This window comes from Leptodactylus fuscus, chromosome 6 (assembly GCF_031893055.1).
Source record: "Leptodactylus fuscus isolate aLepFus1 chromosome 6, aLepFus1.hap2, whole genome shotgun sequence".
Classification (NCBI taxonomy): domain Eukaryota; kingdom Metazoa; phylum Chordata; class Amphibia; order Anura; family Leptodactylidae; genus Leptodactylus; species Leptodactylus fuscus.
In genome coordinates this window covers 41,516,667-41,543,319 of record NC_134270.1, presented here as the reverse complement: position 1 = coordinate 41,543,319, position 26,653 = coordinate 41,516,667, and the positions used below count along the sequence as shown (strand labels likewise).

Below are 26,653 nucleotides of genomic sequence, written 5' to 3'. Positions count from 1 at the left end.
TCATCTCTAGTGCCTTCTGCATAATTTTTTGTTACAATGTTATTCAGGCTAAGTTAGAGTCTCCCATATGAATGAACACACCCTTAAAGGGGTTGTCCCAAGTTTTACATTTTATCATCTATTCACATCTATGGCTACCCTTACTACTAGTTCACCTGGGAACATTTAGTGAAAATTCTGATGATTTACATTTTCTTTCCTCACCAAGTTTAATACCTTTGAAATCATTTCAACTAGATCTTTTATTAAGATAGATCACTGTCTTTGACAATGAAATTGGTCCTTAAGGTGTTTTCCAATGAACATAAGCATATCTAAATTTGTAGACAATTATTAAATGTAAATATTTTTTGCCAATATTAAACCATATTAGTGGTGACAGTCTTTTGCCTTGAAAAGTGATGATACAGCAATACTAAAACTTTTGTGTTTTGATCTCTTGCCCCTTGTAAACTGTATTGGGGATTTTTCAAATATTACAATAAAAACAGGAATACAGTCTGACTACTACTTGGTGTTTGGTGGTATTATGAAAAAGAATAATGTAGCCTGAGTGCGTATGATAGGAATATTCTTACCTACTATATGGATATGCAAGAAGATTAACAAATAGAGCCAAGTGAAGAAAGAAAGATGAACTTTGTCACAAAGGCTCATGGAAATTAATAGGATTCTTTGGCATGAATCTAGCCAAACTACATCCTTTGTGACTATAAAAAGTGACAACTCCTCTGACTTCAATTTAAGGACATCAACATCATCCTAAATAAATATTTTAGTAAAATATAACAGACTTTATTAAATATTGTATTATAGGAGTAGGTTTTCTTTTCCATGTATCATAGAAGTTTATGGAAACTGCTGGAAAAGACCCACTGTGGGAGCTCGGCTGAGTCTGCTGTGTCTTACAGATGAGATTCTAGTATAGGGCAAGGCAATACATCCATTAACAACCTCCTGCTCCCTCTCTCCTCTCCATAGACTTTGAATGAGTCTAACTCTCCTACTCCTTCACTCATGTTACTGAATGGAATCACATTGTGACCCGGAGGGTGCTGTGACTTCTAGTCACAAAAAAGTCGAGCAATGCTTGACTTTTGTGCAATGGTCATGGCACTCTCGGGTTGCAATTTGACTCCATTTATGGCGATCTTTGGTTGCATACGTAAAGTTGGAGCCAAAATTGTTGTGTGGCCCTAACCTAAGAGTTGTGCCATTTGGTACAGCACAGCCTCAAATACTTTCAGCCACTTTAAATTCACTCTATCAGATCCAAAATGCCTTGAAACCAATAATAGTGCTGTGTAGGGGCTTTTAATAGGAACAGAAATGTACCTTGTTGGCCACAAACTTAGGAAGCAATAAAGTCATAAAACAATCTTCCTTTTTTATCGCTATGCAAATGAGCCTGGAAGTGTATAAGAGGCAGGGCCTAACTTGCCAATATGTCGGCTCGTTGCCCACAATTGCCCCAGTGGCTGTGAATAACATTTTCAGCCTCTGCCTGCATTACAGTAGTCTGTAGGCAAATTTCCCAAACCATGCTCCGCCTCTGCTAAACTTGCAGGCTAATTTGCAAATCTTTAAAAAGATGAATATGTCTGCAATGCTTCATCGGTTTGAGGCCACAAAGGTGTGTTTCTGCTCCTTCTGGTCTCATGGGTTACGACCTGTCCTCTGGAAGATCACAGTAGCAGTACATGACTAATAGTTAATATGTAGTATAAAATTTATTCAGGGCTACACCATTCACAGTATTTAGAATTAATGGCAGCAGTGATTAGTATTGTCCTGTGTAAGGCAATCTTTTGTTCTTTGTTGAACTATATCTAGGTCCTTTGTGGTATAAAGGTACCATGAAAGCCGTATGGGATTCGAACAGGTGCTTCAGCTCTGGCAATTTCAGTAAAATCTTTGGCATCCAAAACTAGAAGGAAGATGTTCTTACTCTATAAGAAAAAAAGAAGACAGAGTATTAGATCATATATTAGTAATATTAGTTAATTTCCCCCAACCTACAACATCATGAATATGCTGTGCCCTAAGACTAGCAAAGACAAATGATTACGTAAATATGTCCAAATTTCTTGCTTACACTGGGCACTGGGCTATAAACAAGCAAAACTGCACGGATTAAAGGGATTGTCTAAGACTGGATACGAATAGCCAATCTTTAAGATAGGTCATCAGTATCAGATCAGTGGAGGTCTGACACCTGGTACCCCGACTGATCAGCGGATATCAGAAACTGCAGCCAATGGAAAAGATAGGTCATCAAATACTAACCCTAGCCAAGCACCCATTCCACTTTGAAGAGATGTTTGGTGGATGTGCCGGTTGTCAGACACTCACTGATCCAACATTCGTGATGGCAAGAAAAGGCTGGCCTTTTGGCAAAGAATTATCCATCCATTTGCACAACCCATCAGTAAACCAAAAAAAAGCAGCACTAATATTATTTTCTCCAGGTTACACATTGTCTGTCTTTAACATTCAAGCATAGTACTGACTCTTCTGGACATTTAATCAAATTATTTGAGGGAAAATTTCTCAAGACTGGCATCTCCAACATCAGTTTTGCTACCCAGTGTACTGGAGTGGAATTGCAGCTAAATTGACCATTAATGAACTAGAACCTGAAATCTGTGCTACATGTGAGCTTTAATGTATTCTACTTTCTGATGTATATGATAACGAATCTGCTGGACCAGAGGAGGTCTTACACACATGGGCAAAATTGTTGTCCCCCTTGTTTAATGAAAGAAAAACCCACAATGGTCACAGAAATAACTTGAATCTGACAAAAGTACGGTAATAATAAATAAAAATTCTATGAAAATGAACAAATGAAAGTCAGACGTTGCTTTTCGCTTCAACAGAATTTTTAATAAAATAAAACTCATGCCACAGGCCTGGACTGTAATGATGGTTAATATTTTGTTGCACAACCTTTTGAGGCAATCGCTGCAATCATACGATTCCTGTATTTGTCAATGAGACTTCTGCCCCTCTCAGCAGGTATTTTGGCCCCCTCCTCATGTGCAAACTGCTCCAGTTGTCTCGGGTGTGAAGGGGGCCTTTACCAGACTTTACCAGTTTCAGCACCTTCCAAAGATGCTCAATAGGATTTAGGTCAGGGCTCATAGAAGACAACTTCAGAATAGTCCAATGTTTTGCTCTTAGCCATTCTTGTACATCAAATGGACTGTATATTCCAATGCTATACCGAAACACATAGTATACATACATAAAAACATATGTTTAATTCATATGTAATGAATAGGCCTTTCTACATTGATGTAAGTACAACTAAGTATTTGATTACCTCTAGAATGCACATATCTGGTCTTCTCTCCGCTTTTCTGCATCCTCCTGTGCCTACTGCGCATACCAGAACCTAGCTGGCGCCAGAATCCAAGTTCCGTCACTTCCTATTTACATACTGACTCTCTGTATGATGTTGAAGCCGGCTGGCTAAAGCGAAATTGCGCGCATGCGCACCTCACTTCTAAATATCGACTTTTGGTAGTTAGCCTCTTTTATGGCCATCTATATGAAGGGGATGTGTGTGTTCTAACACCAGACTATGCCCCTACTGGTAATTAAAGGTAGAGCCCATCGATAACTTATCTATCATTTTGATAGCTCGGATCCAGCTTTTAGAAATAAGAATTTGTTAAGACCATGACTATAAATACATAATTAATCTCTATAAAAATGGTAGTACATACACTCGTGAACTATAATAAACATGCCAATAAATATACATCCTAAAATCCCATAAGTTTTCAGATGTCATTGTACCCTGCACAGATTCAAGACACCCTGTGCTAGATGCAGCAAAGCAGCCCCAGAACATAACCGAGCCTCCTCCATGTTTCACAATAGACACAGCGTTAATTACAAGATATGCTTCATTTTTCCGTCTGTGAACATACAGCTGATGTGCCTTGCCAAAAAGTTTGATTTTTGTCTCATCTGTCCATAGGACATTCTCGCAGAAGCTTTGTGGTTTGTCCACATGTAGTTTAGTTATTATCACTTTTGTTTGATTCAAGTTATTTCTGTGACCATTGTGGGTTTTTCTTTCATTAAACGAGGGGGGACAACAATTTTGTCCACGTGTGTACCTCTTTCCACTGAGCCCTACCCTAACCACCCCATATGTAAGAAAGGTGATATGCAGGGCACAAAAAGCCCGAAATTAGAAATTTTGATCCTAAATTGGTCATATATGCCAAATTTCATTAATCAGTTCCCTCCCGATGAGTTCAGTTGTGCACTTTATGGGTATGTTCACACATCAGGTGGATTTTGAGGTGGATTCTGCCTCAAAATACTTTTCAAAAAAACGCCTGACTCTCCCTCCAAATAATTTCAATGAGGTTTTGAAAAAAACAAACAAACACGCTAGAGGTTTTAGGAAATAGATCCCTGTGTTCTAGGCAAAGAACAGCTCCAAAAACTGCTCTAAAAACTGCTTCAAAATACATTTTCAAATACCACTTAAAAGAAAAGAATCAATATCATTTTTTTTTCTGCCTGAAAAAAAGACCAACTCTGTGTGAACATACCCTTATTGAGACTTTAACTAGAGAATATAACTATACACTATACCTGATGAGGCGTAAGAACAGCTGAAAGAATCACACCATCATCTTCATCAACAGCATCTGGATAAGGCACAAATATCGGCTCGGAGGGATAATAACCATCCTCCTTCCACACCTACAATATTCAAGAAGAAAAAGTGAATTGATTTTATTTAGTGCTTGAGTCCAATGAATCAATAATTGCAGAATTAATGATCGCTAGGAAGTAACAGAAGAGCAGTTATCCTCTGTGTGAATGTGCACAAAAACTAATAAAATATTAAAGAGGGTTTTCCGAGAGTTAAATATTAGAGATGAGCGAGTACTATTCGAAACTCCCGTTTCGAATAGCATGCACCCATAGGAATGAATAAACTCAGCCGGCACACAGCGGGTTAAGCAGCTGGACACTGGCAAAGTCTGCATGCCAACCGCTTCCATTCATTCTTATGGGTGCGTGCTATTCAAAACGGCCGTTTCGAATAGTACTCGCTCATCTCTATTAAATATTGATGACCTTTCTTTTGGATTGTTGACCAATATCTGATCAATATCGAGGACTTTCACAGAAGAGCTGTATGATGGACTCGAATGAGTGCTCCTTCTCCTTGATAGACTCAGTGACACCATGTTTACTTTTCACATGGCGAGTTTACAGCTCTGCTCCATGCAGGAAAGTGAGACTTAACTGCAATACCAAGTACAGTCTGTACGCAATGTATGGCATTCGGCCAAGAGGTCACAGAACTTACCCAAACACCAGCTGATTGTGGGGATCCTGAGGTTGGGCCCCCACCTATCTTATACTGATGACCTAATCTACATTCACACGACTGTGATTAACGGCCATGTGATGTCTGTTTATTTAATGGACATCACAAGGCAACATTAAATTCCATGTCAGTGAATGGGGGCTATTCCCATGACTGTTATTTTGATTGTTGTCACAGACTGTCAAAATATAGGTCATGTCCTGTTTTTGGCCATTTTCACAGATTCCTCCATACACTCAAATGTATGGGGGATCCATGAGAACTGGCACCTCTCGAGTGCAAGTCAGCCATGAAAAATGGACGTTTTTTACAGCCGTTTTGCACCTTGGTCATCTGAATGTAGCCTAAGGATAGCTCAACAATATAACAATCCCAGAAAACCCCTTGAGACCAAGGCCCTACAGAGTGTTAACGCCACAGTGGTATCGCTGTGGCATTTTACTGATCCTGAAAAATGAATGGGATCCTAGCAATTCCCATCCACACATTGTAGAAAAATACATGTACCGGAAATGCTGCAATTTCCAAAACTGTTGTAAATTGTACCAAAGAAAACGCCAGTGGTTTCCCTATAGATATAATAGAAGCATAAAGTCTACAGAGGAAAACTGCGCACTTTATGTGAGAAGCGCTGTGGGAATAACCACAATGCATTTCTGCCACGGTTTTTCCCGTAGCGCTTTTTCGCTGCGGCCTGGTATAAATAAGGCACATTCTGTATGACCAGATACATGACCATGTATGATGCAGACTATACTTATTTTAATACACAATAATTCTATTTAAATTAGCTTAGGCCAGGAATGATGTAAATAATAATAATAATAACATTTCTACCTTTGCTTTCTTTGTCTCCACATCCACTTTAATTAAAGAATCCCCAACCAAGTGCTGGAAGCCACAGCCATAGAAGAATCTGTATTTCTTTGTGTTATACTTAGCATAATTTATCTGTGGAAATTCTAGACCACATGAGTCCAGAGTGTGGTCATGGAGGTTCTCATGAGTGCACCATATCTGAAAAGAAACAGATTTTCAGTGGATTTTACTATTTGCAGGACATGTAGCTTGAGTATACTCTTTTGTATGCTCCAGATATTCTGTATAAAGGTAGATCTTTATTGTACGTGTTCATTCCTGTTAAAATTTAATATAAATTCGACAAAAAAAATGTTACAGATCATGTCCAAAAGTTCCCCTACCTTCCCATCACCTTTCTTTGCCGCTGTAGCAGTTGAGTAGTTTAAAGGCTGGGTGGCGACATCATCTTTGACACGGTCGTCCAGTGGTAGCACAAATCTACGTGGGTAAAAAGTCGCCACCTGTTGTAACAACTACAGAACAGAAAAAAATGAAATAAAAAGGAACTCCCAAAAAATGTAATAATGGATACATATAGTGTATGTTCGCATGGAGGAAAAGGTGGCGTTAACTTTTTCCGCCTTGTGAACTTTCCGCGTGGCTAGCCGCGACGGGATGCCAATACAGCATTGGCATTCCGTCGCAGCATCCCGCTCCTGATTAAGCCTGAATCAATGGGGCTATACAGGAGCGTGTCTCGAGCCAAGGTTGACTCAAAAAAGCGAGCGGCTCCCACTGAAATCAATGGGAGCCATTTTTGCAGGTGGATTTTGAGGCGGATTCCGCGTCGAAATCTCGTTCAGAGTGAGCGGCGTTAAAACAGATCCCATTGACTTCTATGGGTGCTGGCATACGTGCGTATCACATTGAAAGCAATAGGTAAAAAAGCCTCCCATTGAGCTTAATGTGTAGCGTGCGTATGACAGAACCCATTGAACTCAATAGTATTCTGTTTTACAGCGCTGTTTCTTTACATGAGTTTTGTGGCAAAAACTCCATGTGAATGCACCCTCAGCCAGACTGGAATAATGGGGTACCCAGCACAGATATGAACCTAGCCTTAAGCATAATATTTCCAGCTCCAGATACACTAGAGTGTGCTGTTCATAAATTTCGTCCTGTTGAGAGGAATTTATCTTGTTTACCTTTTCTCACTCAACATTATAATCATCCTGCATTTCCACTTCAAGCAAATATAGCCACACAAAAATATAATCCCAGTATCCTGTATGGCCAGACAGCACTGTGCACTCCATCTTTACCTTAGTCAGATCATCTCCAGATTTGCGAAGGTTCTCTAGCTGGAAGAGCCCCACAGCTCTTCCATCATCCTGACAACATAGGTCAAGAACAATGCAGCCCTGGTCCTCAAAGGCATTGATTTGATGAAACGTTGCAAAAGCCTTAGTGTGGAAAGTCGCAGAATGTTTCTAAACACAACAATAAAAATGGTATATTACTTATTACTGCAATTATCACAAGCACTAGAAAGAAATTATACAATAAAAATATCAGATTCCTCTCTAAGTATTAGGGTTGGGCAATTAATCCAAAATAATACATCCATTATTTCAATTATTTTCAATCAATGGCAACCTGCATCATACTGCCATTGGCTAAAGGATGTGTTTTATATATATGTATATCTATATATATACACACTCACAATAACTACTGTATTTATTGTCCAACCAGGATTGCTGGTATGCAAATAACCAAAATTCAGTGGCATATGAATAGGGGACGTGGCATGTAAAAAAGGGAGTGCCGTAATATAATCCTTCATTAATCGTAATTGAATTTGTCAATTTAATTGAGGTCACAATCGCCCAGACTTAGTAGCAGAAATAAACCTCTAAAGTCGTATCTCTTTTATATATAAAAAGCTGCTAAACATATATCATTTCTGCCTTATCTAAAAAGGCAGGAGTCCGGTACTAGGAGAATGCATACAAGGATTAGCAGTAGAGTTACAAAATGCTTCTGACTACACTGCTCATCCCTGATATATGCTTGTGCTGTGTGCAGAGTCTCCAGTGTATTCTATAAGATCCTACTTGTAAGTGCTGACAGAGAGAAACCTATCCCAAGCAGAAAGCGGAGGATAAGTTGCATCACACATAATACACTAAAACTCTACAGGGTGAGTTTGGTGTCAGTGGTTCAACAGAATAGCTCTGATCTATCACTTGTTTCAGTTAGATAGGGCTTAGGAACCAATGCAGTGTGATGATACTGTGTCCCCTCTCTTTCAGGTAAGCCAAAGGCATAATGTACGATGTAGGCTACATTGGGGGAACCAAATCAGAGAAAAAGAAGAAATCAAGATGAAGATGAAGAAGAAGATCCATCAATGTCACATAAATACAAGTATACGCAAGGCATACACAAAAGTCTCTATTCTATTCCTTAATAATGAATTATAATGGAAGAAATAATGAAATGCATCATGTAATGCTTTGCTTCTCTGTTTTTGCACTGTAGGTAAGGAGGGAACCCATTCAACAAAACAAAGTGCGGTTCAAAGCAGATAATGTCCTTAAATGAGTTGTCAAGTCCTATGATACTGAGTTGTCACCTCTCTTCTGAAGAAGTGACATCTCATCCATTGTCATGTGGCCACGCTGTCAAATGAATGGGGCTGAGCTGCAATACCAAGCCCAGTCACTATACAATATACAGAACTGTACTTGGTAAGTAGTAAGGAGGCCGCAGCTATCAGTGCCACAAGTCTGGGCAACCCCTTTAGCACAAGAAACCAGCTGGTTTGGAAGGGGGGGTTCCAGGTAATGTATAGGACATGAATTTGATAACCCCTTTAAATAGCAGGATTAATGACTTGTGGACATGTAAGGATTCTGGATATACAGAACATACCTTTCCTGTATTTTTATTAATAACATGAAATACAGTATTCTGCTCAGGCTCCCAACTCATGATTTCTGAAAAGGGCTTTCCTTGTATTCTCTTAAGCAGTATCTTCAATAAGTTCAGTCTCAGAGGTTGTTCCACAAACACGATGTAATTCTCACTCATGCCTAATAGAAAAAAAGCCAAAAACACATGGTTATAACCTTATGTATTCATACGGTAATAAACATCTGCCTTCCCTTTCCTTTCTTCTTCGCTCAACAGAAACTGAGTGACATGAGATGATCAGTTCTGAAAAAAAGTTACTAAGCAGTTACTGTCACAACCTTGCTAGTGAGTGACATCATTTGGCCTTCCTAGCACTATCAGTATGGCCTTATATATTGCAAATAGGGTCCCTCACCTCCAGCTACCCTGTTCTTCATACACTAATGTCTTCTGATGAAACTTGGGACAAACTTTGCAACCAGAACTGTTTTATACTTGAGAACTTCTTTGATTCCATAAGAAGTTGGATGGAACACAAGACCTCACTATGAGACTTTAGGAATAGTCTAGAGATAGACAAAAGAACAACTGGGTCATCTCCTATCACAAATCCTGGGTATAGCTGTGTCATATGGATTGCACTAACATTGATTACTGAACCTGTGAAGCCGCTGTCCATGTTTATCATCATAAAGTGACCTTTACCCTTATGGTCAGGTTGGTTACATTATCACTTCTAGTATACTGTATATGCTACTACACTTACCGGTTTGTTCAGTTTTAGGCTTGATCTACATATTGAACTATTGTTATTTTTTAATGATAAGTATTAATGGCTAAGTGCACTATGACGCCGATCGTGTTATTGGATTACCGCCTTGCAGACATTGTTTTGATGCCGAATTATGACAGTGATTGGCATGTCACAATATTGTACTGAATTAGTGAAAAAGCCCTTAAAGGAGTTAGCTGGTTTCTAGTATTGATGGCCGTTCCTTAGAATAAGCCATCAATGTTAGATCTGCAGGGATCCTACTCCCAGGACCCCACAGACCACCTGTGACAGTGTAGCTTTTGATAATGCTTACATACTGCCAGTTGTACTGCTCACTCATTGTACTAACTGCAGTGGTGAGTGTAGGTTCTGTAGCACTGTCCGACTGCGAGCTTGTGGTATGTAAACATTACTGAAAGCCACAATGTCTCGGTACAGGTGATCCGTGGGGGGACCAGGTGTTGGACACCCACAGAGCTAATATTGGTAGCCTACCTATCAAAAGGATTAGCGGAAAGCAGATAATCCCTTTAATCTAAATCGAGCAAAGTTAAAGGGGTGTTTTGAAGATGGGGCCCTGGTTGTGCCTGCGAGTGACTGGAGTGGAGTTGTGTATTCTAACAGGCAGTTTCTTTAATTCAGAGGAAGTGACACGCATACACAATACCTCTCCATTAATTATTAGGCAAAGATTGGTCCTATATCCTACGGATATAGCCATAAATTCTGAGAAGGGAATATCCCTTTAAGGGCACACCCATCTGTAATAAAGATACACGACAGAATCCTGCTCACAAGATAAATGTTAGTTTACATATAGAGGACCTTTCACCACCTCCACCAACTCTCTACATCCTGCAATAGATTACTGTTCCACTGATTCTAGCACAGTTGGTATTATTTTCTGTCGCCGCCACCGTTCCAGAGTATTCAATGCTGTTATTTTCAGAATCCACTATATTAATTAGATTCTGTACGGTCGGGTGGGCGTTCCTGGGTTGAAGCAGATAGTCTTTGACCGCCTACCTTACAATAAAGACTTTTGAGTCTATGCATGGGAGATGCAAGGACTTTCTGAGATGAAACAGAGATTGTAGCATCAGTTCAGCAGCATGCACTGACTTCATTGCTCAGAACTGAACCCCATTACGATTGGTGAAAAGATATGTCCACAGTATAACTGCTAAATCATAACATTTTAGCAGATACACAACATCATTTCCATTTTAATTTCCATTAATTCAGTATTATCTCAGAATCACCATCCAATATTAGAAAAAAACAAAATGATGATGAAATAACTCTTTAAAGCTTATACTTTTGCAGCGTCCTATTTTCACGTTCTGGTACAGTATACACGTATGATGGACTTTCTTACCAAAGCTGTGATAGTAAGCAGGTTTCATTTTCTCCTCTGGTTTGATGGAACAAATAACTTCAGCCCCCTCCAGAGTCTCCGCTTCGTTTGACTTCTGAGGAGGAACCCTAATAATGTTGTAACACGTTCCTGTAAAATAATAAAAAAGAGAGAGGCAAGAATATTTCTCTACAGATTTAAATGTAGGCTTTAAAGGGAACCCGTCACCATAAAGATGTAATATACTCTGCAGACAGTTTATTAGTGAGCGGGAGGAGCCGAGCAGATTGATTTGGAATGAATTACATTTTATTAACGTATATTAATTTATATATTATCTCTATTTGTGTTTACTTAAAATACAAGCTATGTTGTACCTTTTCCCAAAAAAAGCAGCCCCTCCTGATCTATGACATGCTGCCTGCAAATTAGAGCGCATTTTCATGGTGACAGCTTCCAGTTAATTCCAAACCATACAGACACTATCATGTGACTCAAACCAGGTTAACTAACTTGAGTATTTGTAGAGGTGAGAAATATCCAACTGGACCGTCATACATATCCTGCACTTACACCATAGTCATACAATTGACCCCATACTAATGATCCCTCCCAAACTAAAATCCACTAAAAAAATAGCGAACAAGCCTTAATCACTGTGCTTCCTCTTCATAGATTTTTCACAAAGAATTGTCATCGATAAAGAATTGGTTTATATGTGATCACAGAACATTAATCCACCTTCATAATATATGGAAGGGACTAAATTATTACGACATTTTCTAACACATTTATTACACGCTTTGAGTATCCTAGGCATGTTCTTATACACTGTGTAATGTCAAAGTTCTCCATTGCTTACCATCCTTTCCATATGAATTTCCCATATTGTACACTGTCCCATCAGGGTCATAATGGGGATGAGCTGTAGCTCCATTCACAGCAATAAACTTGCTCCAATCAACCTGTAGAAAGTGACAATTACATGATAAACATTTGGATGTCAGTTTAGATGCATGTGAATTTCTTTGTGGCCTGATGGTGTAGTGTGTAACAGCAGATCCAGGGGGCACCAGCTGCTGTCACAGCACTTCTGTATTTGGCTGAATCAGTGATGGACAAACCAACACGTTATTGCAACCTCAAATGCCAAGTTAGGGTAAGTTCACATGGGGTTTTGGACCGAAAGGCCGCCTCAGGTTCCGGTCCAAAAAATAGGTAGCCGCGATTGAATGCCGATGCACTGTACCAGCATGCAGTCGCGCACTCTGCTCCAGATGAATGGGCCTAGTGGGGGGAGAGTGTCTTCAGGCTGAATCGTGAGGCTCCCGGAAAAAAGACGTGACCGGCTACCATTGATTTCAATGGGAGCTGTCTTTTTGGTGGCCTCAAAATCCTGACCAAAAAACCCATGTGAACTTACCCTTATAATTTAATGTTTTAGCATACCAAGATGTTATGTGCAATTGTATGCTTCCAACTTTGTGGGAACAGTTTGGGGAAAGTCCTTTTCTGTTCTAGCATGGCTATGCCGCAGTGCACACTTGACTGGCCCGCACAGAGCCCTGACCCCAAAACATTTGGGTTGAACTAGAATGAAGATTGTGAGCCAGGCTCTCTCATCCTACGTCACTGCCTGACTTCAGAAATGCTCCTCTGCATGAACGGGGAAAAAATTCCCAGATGCAAAGCAAAATACTATGGAAAGCCTTCCCAGAAGAGTGGAGGATGTTGTGTCTGAAAGAGGGGGATCAACTCTATCTTAGTGCTTATGCCTCAAATTCGTCTCCACTTTTCATCGCAGATTATTGTTTCTGTCACTAAGCATTACCTTTTCCAGGGTTTCCAAAGTCTCAGGATCCACCTTACGCATAAAGTTGGTTTCAGTGCTGACGTAATAGTCACCTTTATACAGTACATAGTTCACGCTGCAGTTATCAGTTGAAACTGAAGGGAAAAAAAAGAAAAAAAGGGAAGAATTAGGCTTAGTTCACACGTGAAAAAAGCCTAGCTGATTTTGTCACTGATTTTTCAGCGTCGCTTTTTTTGGACACTGTTTTTTGCATTGGATGCTGTTTTTGACACTGTTTTTGATGCTTTTTCAGTCACTGTTTTTTTGAAGCTTTTTTTATTTGCATTACAAAAAAGTACATGATAAAAAAAACGCTAGCGGTTTCAGTCGCTGTTTTTGCCAAAACAGCTGCAAAAATAAGCGACCAAAAACCGCTAGCGGTTTTTTCAGTGCCCCATAGACTCCTATTCATATTTTCAGGCGTTAAATGCCTAAAGAAAGGTCATGTTGCTTCTTTTTCTGCTAGCAAAAAAAGCTAGCAATAAAAAAGCTAGCCAAAAAAAAAAAGAAGCTAGCAATTCACATAGGGCTACATTTTATGGAGGCTGATTTGGCCGCGAAATCAGCTGTCAAAATCAGCGTCCATGTCCCCGTGTGAACTAGCCCTTAATATTGCTTTACATACTGGAACCTGTCACATTAAACATAATGGAAAGACTTTATCAACCTCTCTAGGAAAATTTTCTTGCAGAGTAATTTCACATTCGCTCTCTCACAACTTTCAGTGTTTGTGGGCAGAGTGGGGTGGCCTGAGTCGGAGACAATATGGCCACACATATTTATTATAACTTACACCAGTTTTCTGACTACCATCAATTCTGGCACACAGGAGTGAGCCGGAGCATCTTCATAAACAGGACGTGCCATATCCCTGTCAGCCCTTTATAAAGACTGACAAAACAACAGTCTTAATACATCTTCGCCAATGTTTGTTCTGTAGGCAACATGGAAGAGGGCAGGAAGAGTCAATGGTGTTTCCCAGGATTTATTATCTTATTCCTGCCAGCTCTTATCACTAGCCAACATAGTTGGCGTATTTGTACATGTTTTGACAAGTACCTCACTGATTTTTTTATTAGTTTTTCACAATTTATTTGTCGATTCTGTGATGGAGAAAGATATTGAACTTACTTATTTTGAATTTAGACATAAAACGATCAAATGCAGACTTGCAGGGGTCTGACATTTCCAAAGTACCAAACTCTGAGACAACAATTCGATTTGCTTTCTTATTCTTGGTGTAAGAATCACTTTGAAGGAATTTGCTCATGTAGGTGACCGAACCATTATCGATCTTGAAGTTGTGCATCAGAGCCATTCCGTCGAACCAGTGATTGAATCTGAAATACAAGACAAAGTAAATAAAAGATGCTGTGCAATATGACTGTTGTTGGGGATTTCTATCCTTAGGATAAACCATAAATATCTGATATGTGGAGGGCCAACAGCCAGCCCATGCATGGATCAACTGTTCAGAGATACATCCGGACTCTGTACTATACAGTGCACTGAGCCTGAAGCAGATAGCTCCATGCCCTATAAAGTGGCTGGCTGATATTATTGAAATTCACCTCCCATTGACTTCTGTGGGACCTGAGCTGAAGTAAGGGTGCATTCACACTACGTAACGCCGGGCGTGTATGAGAGCCGTACACGCCGGCGTTACAGCAGGGCTGCCGAACACTTCCCATTCACTTCAATGGGAGCGCTCGTAAACGCCGCTGTTACGAGCGCTCCCATTGAAGTGAATGGGAAGTGTTCGGCAGTCTGCTGTAATGCCGGCGTGTACGGCTCTCATACACGCCCGGCGTTACTCAGTGTGAATGTACCCTAAGAGTACTTGGCTACTATACAGGCTAGGGCATGGAGCTATCTGTTTCTGGCTTCATGCAATGTATAGTACAGGAATGGGATGTAATCCCAAACAGCTGTTCCGTTTGGAGGCCTGCCGTTGGTCCCTCTCCGATAGCTCCGATTTTTATGGCCAAATTCATGGAATACCCTTAAAACTTGAGGCAATTTAATAAGGTTACCCTAGTCACTCCTTATGTCAAGCTGCACTTGGGCAGAAGTGAAAGGCCAATACATTTTCATCTGAAGATAAAGATGTGTGGCAGACGTGGATATGAGTGTTCCTCTGCAACTTCTTTTACCAGCAAACGTTGAGCATATGTAAATCTTGGTTCATATGATTTTACTCAGATAAAACATATGATACCTGTGGATGTAGCCACATTCACACAATTACAGCTCTCTTGTTGGTTTCCTTGCAGCATCATGTTCTATGTTTATGTATGTATATAGTGGACCACATAGTATAAATCAAAACTGCAAGCCTAGCTGTTCTGTGAGAAGTTTAAAGGGTTAATCAGCCGTTTTAAATGGAATTTAGATCAGTTGTGATCTGGTTCTCGCACCCCTAAGGGTCAATTCACACGGAGGAAAATGGTGAGGAATTTGGTGTGGAATTTCAGCGCTGAAAAAAAAGCCTCCCATTGACTTCAATGGGTTCCTTTTTCTGATACCAGAGAAAGGAACTTATTGAAGTCAATGGGAGGCTTTTATTGAGCGCTGAAATTCCACACCAAATTCCTCACCATTTTCCTTTGTGTGAATGGACCCTTAAACTAACCCTAGGATATTTTTTCGGTATTCTTCCCTTCAAATGACGGTCATTTAAAAGAATGGACCATTGTTTCTGTAATACTTCTGTAATGACCGTATGAGATTAGTTAGAAGTAGTTATAAAGTTATGTCAGTGTGTTTCATCTTCCCCATTTTTCCTCCGGTTTGTTAAAACTCCTGCTCTGTCACTAGTAGACTTTATACGTCCCTGTGGATAACCTTCATTTTTTTTCTTTCTAGAATCAATCTGTGTATACAGTGTTGATTGAGTGCTGTGTATACTGTATAGCATTTGGGAAGGCAGGGATAGTGACCAATAGTCTCTCTGGGATGTCCAACTGTTAACAGATGGCTTCCTGCTCCTACATAATCTGGTGCAGCTGCTTAAAGGGGTTGGCCACTTTCACACCAATATTGAGAGACAAATGTTATGGTTTGTATAATAAAAAGTTGTACAATTTTCCAATATACTTTCTGTATCAATTTCTAGATCTCTGCTTGCTGTCATTCATTCTGTTACTTCTAGTGGATAAAAACCTCACCATGGTCATGTGATTTACGGTCCATGGTCATGTGATTAGCACACAGGTGCCGCATAGTCACAGCACAGTAATCAGACATCTGCCTGGTAATCAGCTGTACACCTGTGTGCTCATCACATGACCATGGACTATAAATCACATGACCACAGTCAGAGTTTTATCCACTAGAAGTAACAGAATGAATGACAGCGAGCAGAGATCTAGAAAACCGCAAGGAATTGATACAGAAAGTATATTGGAAAATTGTACAACTTTTTATTATACAAACTAAAACATTTGTCTTCAATATTGGTGTGAAAGTGGCTAACTCCTTTAACTTAGCAATTTTATCGTTGTAAAGTTAACTAGTCACCACCTAAATGTATACAGTCCACAGGCAGCAGGCATCTAGTTAATTTCTTATCAGCATAAGACCAAAGACAGAGAGAGAGAAATCACGCTCAAGAAAGAAACAAATTGTTAAACTATGACAAACACATGGGGTAGATGATAAGGTTCATGCAAAACTAAATACGTTCTTACTTGTCATTGCCAAATTCGAACCTTCCTGGCCCATTCCGCAGAAGACTTCCTCTGATCCATTTGGGTATTATTCCGGTGACTTTGGTTGGTATCGGCTGTGGGGTTTCTTCCACAGTTTGGAAAAAAGGTGCGATACATTCTAGTCCTGCCTGAGTAGAGACGCTTCTTCCTGGCCTGAACCTGTTTACAACTGTAATAGTAATAATAATAGACAATGTTTTACTCTATGTATGTTAAAGGTAGTCTCCTACCAGCGGATTCCCTTCTCAACAACTCCTATACTGTTGTAGGGGCAGTTAAACAGCCAACATACCCTTTTGGTATGAAAGTGTAATCTTACTGGTGAGAAATTTACTTTTAATCTGTTTACAAATCAACTGTTCGGTGTAACATGTTTGTGGCCACGATAGCCAGATATGTTTTGCTTGTGGCCCCAGAGACACCCCCTAATATAAAGATTAATACTGTAAGTCTAAATGTGTGTCAACCACAGGTGAAAATGGGTGCTCCAGCAGATGCCATGAGTGCACCGAACAACTCATTTGTAAACAGATTAAAAGTTGTGAACTATTCTAGTGTACAGAGCCAAAAGGCTCCAAGTGAGTGGCAGTTGGGCTGCAGTACTCCTGAAAGACCACTATACAGTCTTCTGTATCCGGCTCTGTACACTGTATAGCTACAGTACTGGATGCAGCCCAGAACAGCTGGTTGGTCCTCACAGCTATTGTCCTCATGTAACAGCCAGGTAGTTTTGTGGGCAAAGCTGCAAAACTGTATGGTCACTAACAGTGAAACCTCTTTTGAGCCAACTGCCCAAATTTGTACTGGAAAATGATCTTTTATGGGTCTGGTCCATTTAAAGAAAAAAAGAATGCAGGTTAAAGTGTCAAATGGAGTAATCAAGCATGTACAACCCCCAAATATTATCATTACTGTTTATTTATATAGCACCATTAATTCCATGGTGCTTTACATTTGGGGGTTACATACAGTACACAAAATATAAAGGTAGATATAATACTAAAAATGACTGACTGGCACAGTGGGGTAGAGGGCCCTGCCCGCGAGGGCTTACAATCTATTAGGGAAGAGGGAGTAGAGACAGAAGGAGAGGGGGAGAAGCTGTTCAGATGGTGGTGCAGTGATAGTGGTGTTATTGGAGGTTGTAGGCCTTCCTGAATAGGTGAGTCTTCAGGGCCTTCTTGAAGCCTGTGATTGTGGGGGTCAGTCTTATGTGTCTTGGTAAGAAGATCCAGAGTATGGGGGATGCACGGGAGAAATCTTGGAGAAGATTGTGTGAGGAGCGGATGAGAGCAGAGCGGAGTAGGAGGTCTTCGGAGGATCTGAGGTTACGTGTGGGCAGGTAGAGGGGGATTAGGTTGGAGATATATGGAGGGGACAGGTTGTGGATGGTTTTGTATGTTAGTGTTAGTAACTTGAACTCTTTTCGCTGGGCAACAGGTAGACCGTGAAAGGATTGGGAGAGGGGAACAGCCAATGAAGAATGGGGGGGAAGTGTATTAAGCGAGCAGCACAGTTTAAGGTGTACTGGAGGGGAGCGAGACCCATGAGGGGAGGGGGCGATGAATACAATCAGGGGGAGAGGGGGCATTCCTCCCCGCTCTCACAGTACAGAGCTATAGGCGCTCCTGTGAAGAAGGACGTCCCTGACTGACTGTCATGAACGTCCTTCTGATGGTGAAGAGCTATGGTACCGGCACCAATAGCTCTTCACCTGGGGCAGAGATCGTGAAAGCCAAGAGTGCGCTGAATTCAGCGCACTGTTGGCTTTCTATCGGTGTATTACATCACATATGCCCCAAATGATGAAAGGACCTCTTTAAGTAAATATATAGAGTGAGAGCCTATAGTTCAGTAATCTACTGGGGATATTTATTACTATTCTTTGATCTTTGACAGATTTCCCAAGGTTTGTGTCTTTTTAAACGCAAATATGAGAAGCAATGAGGACAGTAACCAGACTATCAGGGTTTAGCATCTATCGATTTGCTACAAAGTAGGGTGTTTCATTTTAGGGGTTTTCTCCTTGGGGGTGGTCTTGAGCTTTTTAGTTTCTGGAGTGTTGTTGGGATGGCACAGAGTGTCTCCTCCGGTACCTTAACTAGAGAGTGTAACTATGAACATCAGGCTTTGTGACTGAGATGAGAATTGCAAGCTGTGTATGTAGTGGGAGGGGTTTTGGGACAGGGAGGAACTGGAGGCTAAACTCTATTAAATTGAGTGACTTTGTACCGAGCTCATTATACTTTACTCTGTAATTATGTAACTTGTGGTGTATATATATATATATACTGGAATTGCATCAATAAATGTTACTTGATTCTATAAAAAAGACATCACCATGCCATTGACATTAAAAATGTCTGATGGCCTTTCTTTGTGATTAGGGCTGAGCTTCAATATCAAGCACAGCCCTTACAAAATGTACAGCACCGTGCCGGTATTAAAAGAAGAGGCTGCAGCACTCACTCAATGCTGTGGCCTCTTTAACCAGCTGATTTGTGGAGGACCCTCATGCCAAACCCCAATAATCATATACGGCCTTCAGTCTATAAGATCAGTGAAGACGAATGCCACAAATGCTAATCAGTTGTGAAAAACGTACCATGTGACAGGTGAACAAGACATCATCTGCACAGGAATGCACACAAGTGATGTGGCTGCTCCAGATTATCTGTGGTAATGATATGCAAGTACTGGAAACCATTTTATTACTGGGGTCCCATGTAATGTAAATGCTGCGGTTTGACTTGCAAACCCATTCACAAATTGCAAAAAAATATGTGCAGTGGAAATGCTGCGATTTCCAAAACACTGGCGGTTTTCCTATAGGAATAATTGAAACAGAAAGTCTGCGGAAGAAAACTCTATAGACTTTCTGTGAAAAGCTCTACAGGAAAAACCACAATGTATTTCCACCACGGTTTTTCCCACACTGCTTTTTCACTGTGGCCGCTACGTGGGGCTTTAGCCTAAAAATATTTTTTAGTGGTGACTTGCAGAATTTCTGTGATAAGCTGTTTCACATGGCCATACTCAGGCCAGGAATAAATACCTTTGTATCAGCCAGATTTCCTGGCCTGCAGCTCATGTGAATGTAGATGAGTGGTGGTGTATAGCGCCCCTATTCACTTCAATGGGAGCTCACCTAAATTTTGACTGGCTGTGCGAAAAAAAACCCATTCTGCGCATCATAGGGGGTTTGAACAGTCAGTCCTCCACCGATCAGGTATTTGGATGATTTCCACAAACAGAATTCATGGCTGAGTGCTGACCATGAACTGTGAAAAAGTACAGCAAACATTCTGAAATACTGCTCTGTTCTCATGGGCCAAAATATTCCATTGTAAGGATCCATTCACACGGAGTAAACGCGCGCTCATTTTGGCAAAATACACGTGTAAAAAAATGTCATTGAAGTCAATGGGAGTCTTATTTTTACACGTGTATTCTTTACATGTGTATTGTGCCAAAATGAGCGTGCCTTTACACTTTGTGAATGGACCCTAAGTCAATTGGTCTGAGAAATAAAGTGGATGTCACATGGGAGGCCGACTCGACTATGAAATGAACATCCAAGAATTGGTTCAGATATGTGAATATTTAGAGTTCCTGACAATGATCTCCTATGTAATGTAGGAAATAATGTACAACATACACTGGCAACACTACTTGTAGGTCACTGCAAAATATGTGGTAAATGCTCACGGGTGCAGTTCCCATAAGGTGATGTAATACACTGTCACACATGCCTATGGTAAGAGCACGGTAGATGCCATGGGCGTAACTAGCAGGGCAGAAGACATAGCACTTGCTATAGGGCCCAATAAGTAAGGCGCACATTTACATTCAGACCTAGGGTGTAATTAGTAATACCTATGGGTGATGAAGAGTGAAGCAGAAAGCTGAGTGCACCTCCATTACTTTACTAGGCCATTATAGTACCAGCCTGTGACCTCATTATAATTACTTTCTTCATAAGTAAACCATTCATAAATAACCATTTAGAGATTCCATCCCACATTCCGCTCGAAAAATGTAGAGATAAAAGTCCTGCAATCATTTTTTGGGTGGAAACCCAACAGACCCCATCATAGTCTATGCAGTTTAAGTGGATTGGGTTTCCGTTCTTTGGGTCTGAGCACAAGTTTGATCCTAGTGTTAGTTTAAAAAAAATGGACCCCATTACAGTCAATGGTGTGTAACCGCTATTAGGCCCAGTTCACATCTGCGTTCGGTATTCCGCTCGGGGAGTCTGCTTGGGGACCCCCCCCCCCGATTGGAATACCAAGTGCATTAAAAAGTTGTGAACAAAGAAAGCACTCTGACCCCACAGCCTATAATGGAGTCCGTGTGTTTTCTGCACAGTGTCCGCACGAATTATGTGGAGAGAAAATTACTTCAAGCAGCACTTTGCTCTCTGGACACCGCACGGAAAACTCACGGACCCCATTAAAGTATATGGGGGTCTGTGTGCTTTCTTTGCTAACCGCTTTTTAACGAGTTCGGTATTCCATTCCGGGGGTCCCTAAGCGGAATACCGAACATAGATGTGAATCAGGCCTTACATTGGTCTGTCTATCCTCTGACAGATCAGAACAACGGATAGGCCAATGCCAGCGTGAATCTGACGTCAGTATGGTCTCCCTGGTTTCCATGGCTCTCCTCTGCTTACTTGTCTCATCCCACACTCCAGAAACATACAGCTAATGGATTCAGATGGGACGGTGACTGACAATGTCTATAAACTGCTGTGATATATGTCAGTGCTATAAAAGAAGATTAAATAAATAGTAAAATTCGGAACTAGCTGCTTGTGCGGGTCACGGTAGACCGGGTCCCCTGTATAAGCTTTGTTATGGGGCCCCTGTATAAGCTTTGTTATGGGGCCCCTGTATAAGCTTTGTTATGGGCAGGGGCGTAACTACCATAGAGGCAGGGGAGGCGGCTGCCACAGGGCCCGGGCCATTAGGGGCCCGGTGACAGCCGCTACTGCTGCGTTTTGTTTTTTGTTTAAATTGGCCATTACGGGCCCTATTTACTTGCCAATCCTGGACATAATACTGTGTGCAGGGGCCACTATGGGGTATAATACTGTGTGCAGGGGCCACTAATGGACATAATACTGTGTGCAGGGGCCACTAAGGGGTATAATACTGTGTGCAGGGGCCACTAATGGACATAATACTGTGTGCAGGGGCCACTATGGGGTATAATACTGTGTGCAGGGGCCACTAATGGACATAATACTGTGTGCAGGGGCCACTAATGGACATAATACTGTGTGCAGGGGCCACTAAGGGACATAATACTGTGTGTGCAGGGGCCACTATGGGGCATAATAGTGTGTGCAGGGGCCACTATGGGGTATAATACTGTGTGCAGGGGCCACTAATGGACATAATACTGTGTGCAGTGGCCACTAAGGGACATAATACTGTGTGCAGGGGCCACTAAGGGACATAATACTGTGTGCAGGGGCCACTATGGGGAATAATACTGTGTGCAGGGGCCACTAATGGACATAATACTGTGTGCAGGGGCCACTAATGGACATAATACTGTGTGCAGGGGCCACTAAGGGACATAATACTGTGTGTGCAGGGGCCACTATGGGGCATAATAGTGTGTGCAGGGGCCACTATGGGGTATAATACTGTGTGCAGGGGCCACTAATGGACATAATACTGTGTGCAGGGCTTACTAAGGGACATAAAAGAGTGTGGAGGAGGGGGTCGGTCGAGGTCTTCGGCGTCGGTTGGGGGGGGGGCCATGTCAAAAGTTTGCCACGGGGCCCGGCCATTCCTAGTTACGCCACTGGTTATGGGGCCCCTGTATAAGCTTTGTTATGGGGCCCCTGTATATGCTTTGTTATGGGGCCCCTGTATATGCTTTGTTATGGGGCCCCTGTATAAGCTTTGTTATGGGGCCCCTGTATAAGCTTTGTTATGGGGCCCCTGTATAAGCTTTGTTATGGGGCCCCTGTATAAGCTTTGTTATGGGGCCCCTGTATAAGCTTTGTTATGGGGCCCCTGTATAAGCTTTGTTATGGGGCCCCTGTATAAGCTTTGTTATGGGGCCCCTGTATAAGCTTTGTTATGGGGCCCCTGTATAAGCTTTGTTATGGGGCCCCTGTATAAGCTTTGTTATGGGGCCCCTGTATAAGCATTGCTATGAGGCCCCATGGTTACTTGTTATGCCCCTGGTAGCTGCATTGACTGATTTATGACTATACATGCAGATAGTAGATGTAATCTCTAGCCCTCAGGCAGGAGCATGCTGAGCCTTGTAGTTCCTCAGCCACATAAGTCCTGCACTACAGTTATATAACACACAGAGGGCTCCCTTACATTGTTTGCCTGGATACAGGAAGTATAATGGAGGAGCAGAAGGCTGGAGCCAGGCTATATCAGTACTAGGACCAGTTACCTGCCAGCCGCACAGTCCGACCAGTGCCCAATACCACCATCTTCCTAATCAGCAGCGACCCTTAGGACAGCTCTCCACTGCTAACTCCTCATTGGCTCCGCCGGCTGTCCATCGCATTACACCGCTCTCTGATTGGCCCGCTGAATCGGGCGGGCTCTTCCTGCCATTTCATAACAGAGGTCTCAGAGCTGTGTGTTGTCTCAGTTTACAGTCCACTGTACAGTAGCTGAGGTAAAGTGAGGAGGAGGAGGAGGAGGGGGGCTGAAGGCTGTGCTCTGCCTCACATATGTATTACATCTCCCTATATGTGACATAGAAGAAGAAGTTCACACCCTCAACCATATATGTACTTGTATTTAAAGGGGTTGTCCAGGAATTTAACAACTCACAGAGGAGGCTGGGTGAGGTCACCAGTCCCTCTCCAGCGAACTGCTCTAAGTGCTCTGGTGTCCGCTGACATTGTACATCCGGGCATGTGTTGTGAAATTGCTAAGGAGGGGAATTAGGGTATGTTCACACTAAGTTTTTTGCAGGCAGATTTTGACGCAGAATCCACCTCAAAATCCGCCTGCAAAAATGACTGGTCGCTTTTTGTCCCCGCTAGCTAGTAGCGGAAAAAAGAAGCGACGTGACCTAGCTTGCCGCGGGCTCAGGGCTCGTTCACATCTGCGCCCGGTCTCCATTCTGCAGGTTTCCGATCCTGCACAAAACCGAGCAGGAGATGGAAACCTGCAGGACTCTCATACCCATTCATTTGAATGGGTATGAAAGATGTCCGGCCGTGAGCGTTTTGTGCTCTCCACCGCGAAACAGTTTTTTTTTAAATTGGACACAGAGTTGGACATGCAGTACTCTGTGTCCGGTTTTAAAAAAAAATGGTTTTCGCGGCGGAGAGCATAAAACGCTCACCGGCGCACACGACCGGACCCGGTCTGACAGCTTTCCGTCTTCTGCATGTAGAAGACGGAAAGCTCAGAACAGACTCTGGGTGCTAGTGTGAACCTAGCGTCAGCTGCGGCTCAAGACTCGCTCCTATTTAGGCCCATTCGTTCAGGCCTAATCAGGAGCGGGATGGCATGACGGAATGCCCTTAGAGCAGGCGAGCCCATAGGGCTAGTTCACACGTGAGTATAAGGGGAGGTTTTTGACAGCGGATTTCGCGTCCAAAACCTCCCCTTATAATGGTGATCTATGGAGACCGCCGGGCTTCTGTTCTCCGCTAGCGGCGAGCTGCTGCTAGCGGCGAAAAGAAAGGACATGTCCTTTCTTCAGGCGGAAGCCGCGCGGCTTCCGCCCCCAGCAGCTCCCTCCTATGTCGGCTCATTCATTTGAGCCGACAGCAGAGGGTTAAGCCGCGACAGCGATGGTCGTGGCGGGCGGGTTTTGACAAGAGAGAGACGTGGCTCACCGCGTCTCTCTCTCTGTCAAAACCCGCGCGGGCAGTTCACGTGTGAACTAGCCCTTAGAGACCTCAGTAGTGGCAAGAAAGGACATCACTCACATATGTCACCCGCGACTGACTGGCCTCGGCAGTCACGTGTGGCACAGGACCCTCGGAGCCTCAGTCAAAGCTAAGGCATCATTTTGCTGGCAGCGCCCAGGGGATTGCTGGCATCCGAAATGAGAGACGGGGACAGCGTCCCATTGCCATGACCGCCAGGAGCCTATTAAATAATACCTGTCTGGTATTAGTTTATATGACAGGCTGCTTTATGCTGATATTTTGCAATACATTAGCATTGTAATGCATTGCATTAATAATAATAAATGTTATTTATACAGCGCCAGCATATTCTGCTTCGGCAGCACTGTACAATTTGTAGGGCTACAAATACAGACAAAAAGATACATTACAAAGAAATAGTCACTTCACACAATGGAACTGAGGGCCCTGCTCGCATGAGGGTGATAAGTTTATATTGTATTCTGTAGTGAATAGACAGCCAGTGTAGTGACTGGCACAGACCGGAGGCATCGCTGTAGCGTCTAGCCTGATAGATGAGCCTGGCCGCTGCATTCAGAATAGATTGTAGAGGGGAGAGTTTAGTGAGGGGAAGACCGATTAGTAAGGAGTTACAGTAGTCAAGGCGAGAATGAATCAGAGAGACAATAAGTGTCTTTAGTGTATCTCTGGTAAGGAAAGGGCGTATTCTGGAGATGTTTTTGAGGTGGAGGTGACATGAACGTGCGAGTGATTGGATACGGGGGTTGAAGGAAAGGTCTGAGTCAAAGGGCCCCTTTACACGGAGTTTATGCTCCGTGTGTTCTGTCTACGCTCGGTGTATTCTGTCCATTTTACACGTGTAAAATGTAGTTGTTCGTATAACGCGCGTCTTCAAAAAGGCGGGCGCAAAAAGACGTGCGTTATACGAACATACCATTGAACTCAATGGCTAACTACATTTTACACGTGTATTTTTACACGTGGAAAATGGACAGAATACACAGAGCATAGACAGAATGCACGGAGCGTAAACTCCATGTGAAGGGGCCCAAACACAACCCCGAGGCAGCGGGCCTGCTGCCTAGGAGTTATAGTAAGGCCTGAGACCACAATGGATGTATCAGGGACAGATCTATTAGATGGTGAAAACAGCAGTTCAGTCTTTGAGAGATTCCGTTTCAGGTAGAGTGAGGACATGATATTTGAGACAACAGAAAGACAGTCACTGGTGTTCTGTATTAGTGCAGGGGTGATGTCACAGGAAGATGTGTATAATTGGGTGTCATCAGCATAAAGATGGTACCTGAAGCCAAATCTGGCGATGGTTTGTCCAATGGTGGCCTGTGTAGAGAGAGAAGAGCAGAGGTCCTAGGACCGAGCCCTGAGTTTTGTGAGGGCCATTTCAGTAGAGTGCAGAGAGTGGAAACCAGATTGCAAGGAGTCAAGAAGAGAGATAGCCGATTAAGCAAGAATAGACCAAGCGTTCCAATATTTTAGAGGTGAAGAGGAGGTTGGGGACGGGTGGATAGTTAGCAGCACAGGACGGGTACAAGGAGGAATTTTTCAATAGTGGGGTTATGACAGCATGTTTGAAAGAGGATGGAAAAATTACAGAAGAGAGAGAGAGGTTAAATATTTTAGTAAGGTAAGTCGTGACAGCAGGCGACAGAGATTGGAGAAGGTGTGAGGGGAAGGAGTCACTACTAGAGATGAGCAAACACTATTCGAAACAGCCGTTTCAAATAGCACGCTCCCATAGAAATGAATGGAAGCAGCCGGCGCACAGACTTTGCCGGTGGCCGGCCGCTTAACCCCCCTCGTGCCGACTACATCCATTCATTTCTATAAAAGCGTGCTATTCGAAACGGCTGTTTCAAATAGTGTTCGCTCATCTCTAGTCACTACTGCAGGTCGTAGGGTGAGATGAAAGTAGCTGAGAGACTTCCTCTTCTGTAAGGGCTAGTTCACACGTAAATAGTGTGTGGAGGAATTTGGTCCGGA

At 42.4% G+C, this 26,653-nt stretch overlaps 1 protein-coding gene across 1 annotated transcript; it reads right to left on the bottom strand.

The window, feature by feature from the left end:
• Positions 1-1,723: 1,723 nt before the first annotated feature.
• Positions 1,724-23,279, bottom strand: LOC142210551 (carotenoid-cleaving dioxygenase, mitochondrial-like). The gene is made up of 12 exons (XM_075279796.1): positions 23,209-23,279; positions 16,759-16,948; positions 14,201-14,409; positions 13,049-13,164; positions 12,080-12,182; positions 11,239-11,367; positions 9,104-9,264; positions 7,489-7,656; positions 6,568-6,699; positions 6,203-6,382; positions 4,618-4,728; positions 1,724-1,949 (listed from the first exon to the last, which is right to left on the bottom strand). Exons 1-12 carry the CDS (start codon positions 23,246-23,248, stop codon positions 1,830-1,832), a joined length of 1,659 nt encoding a protein of 552 aa, XP_075135897.1. The 5' UTR covers positions 23,249-23,279; the 3' UTR covers positions 1,724-1,829.
• Positions 23,280-26,653: the final 3,374 nt, after the last annotated feature.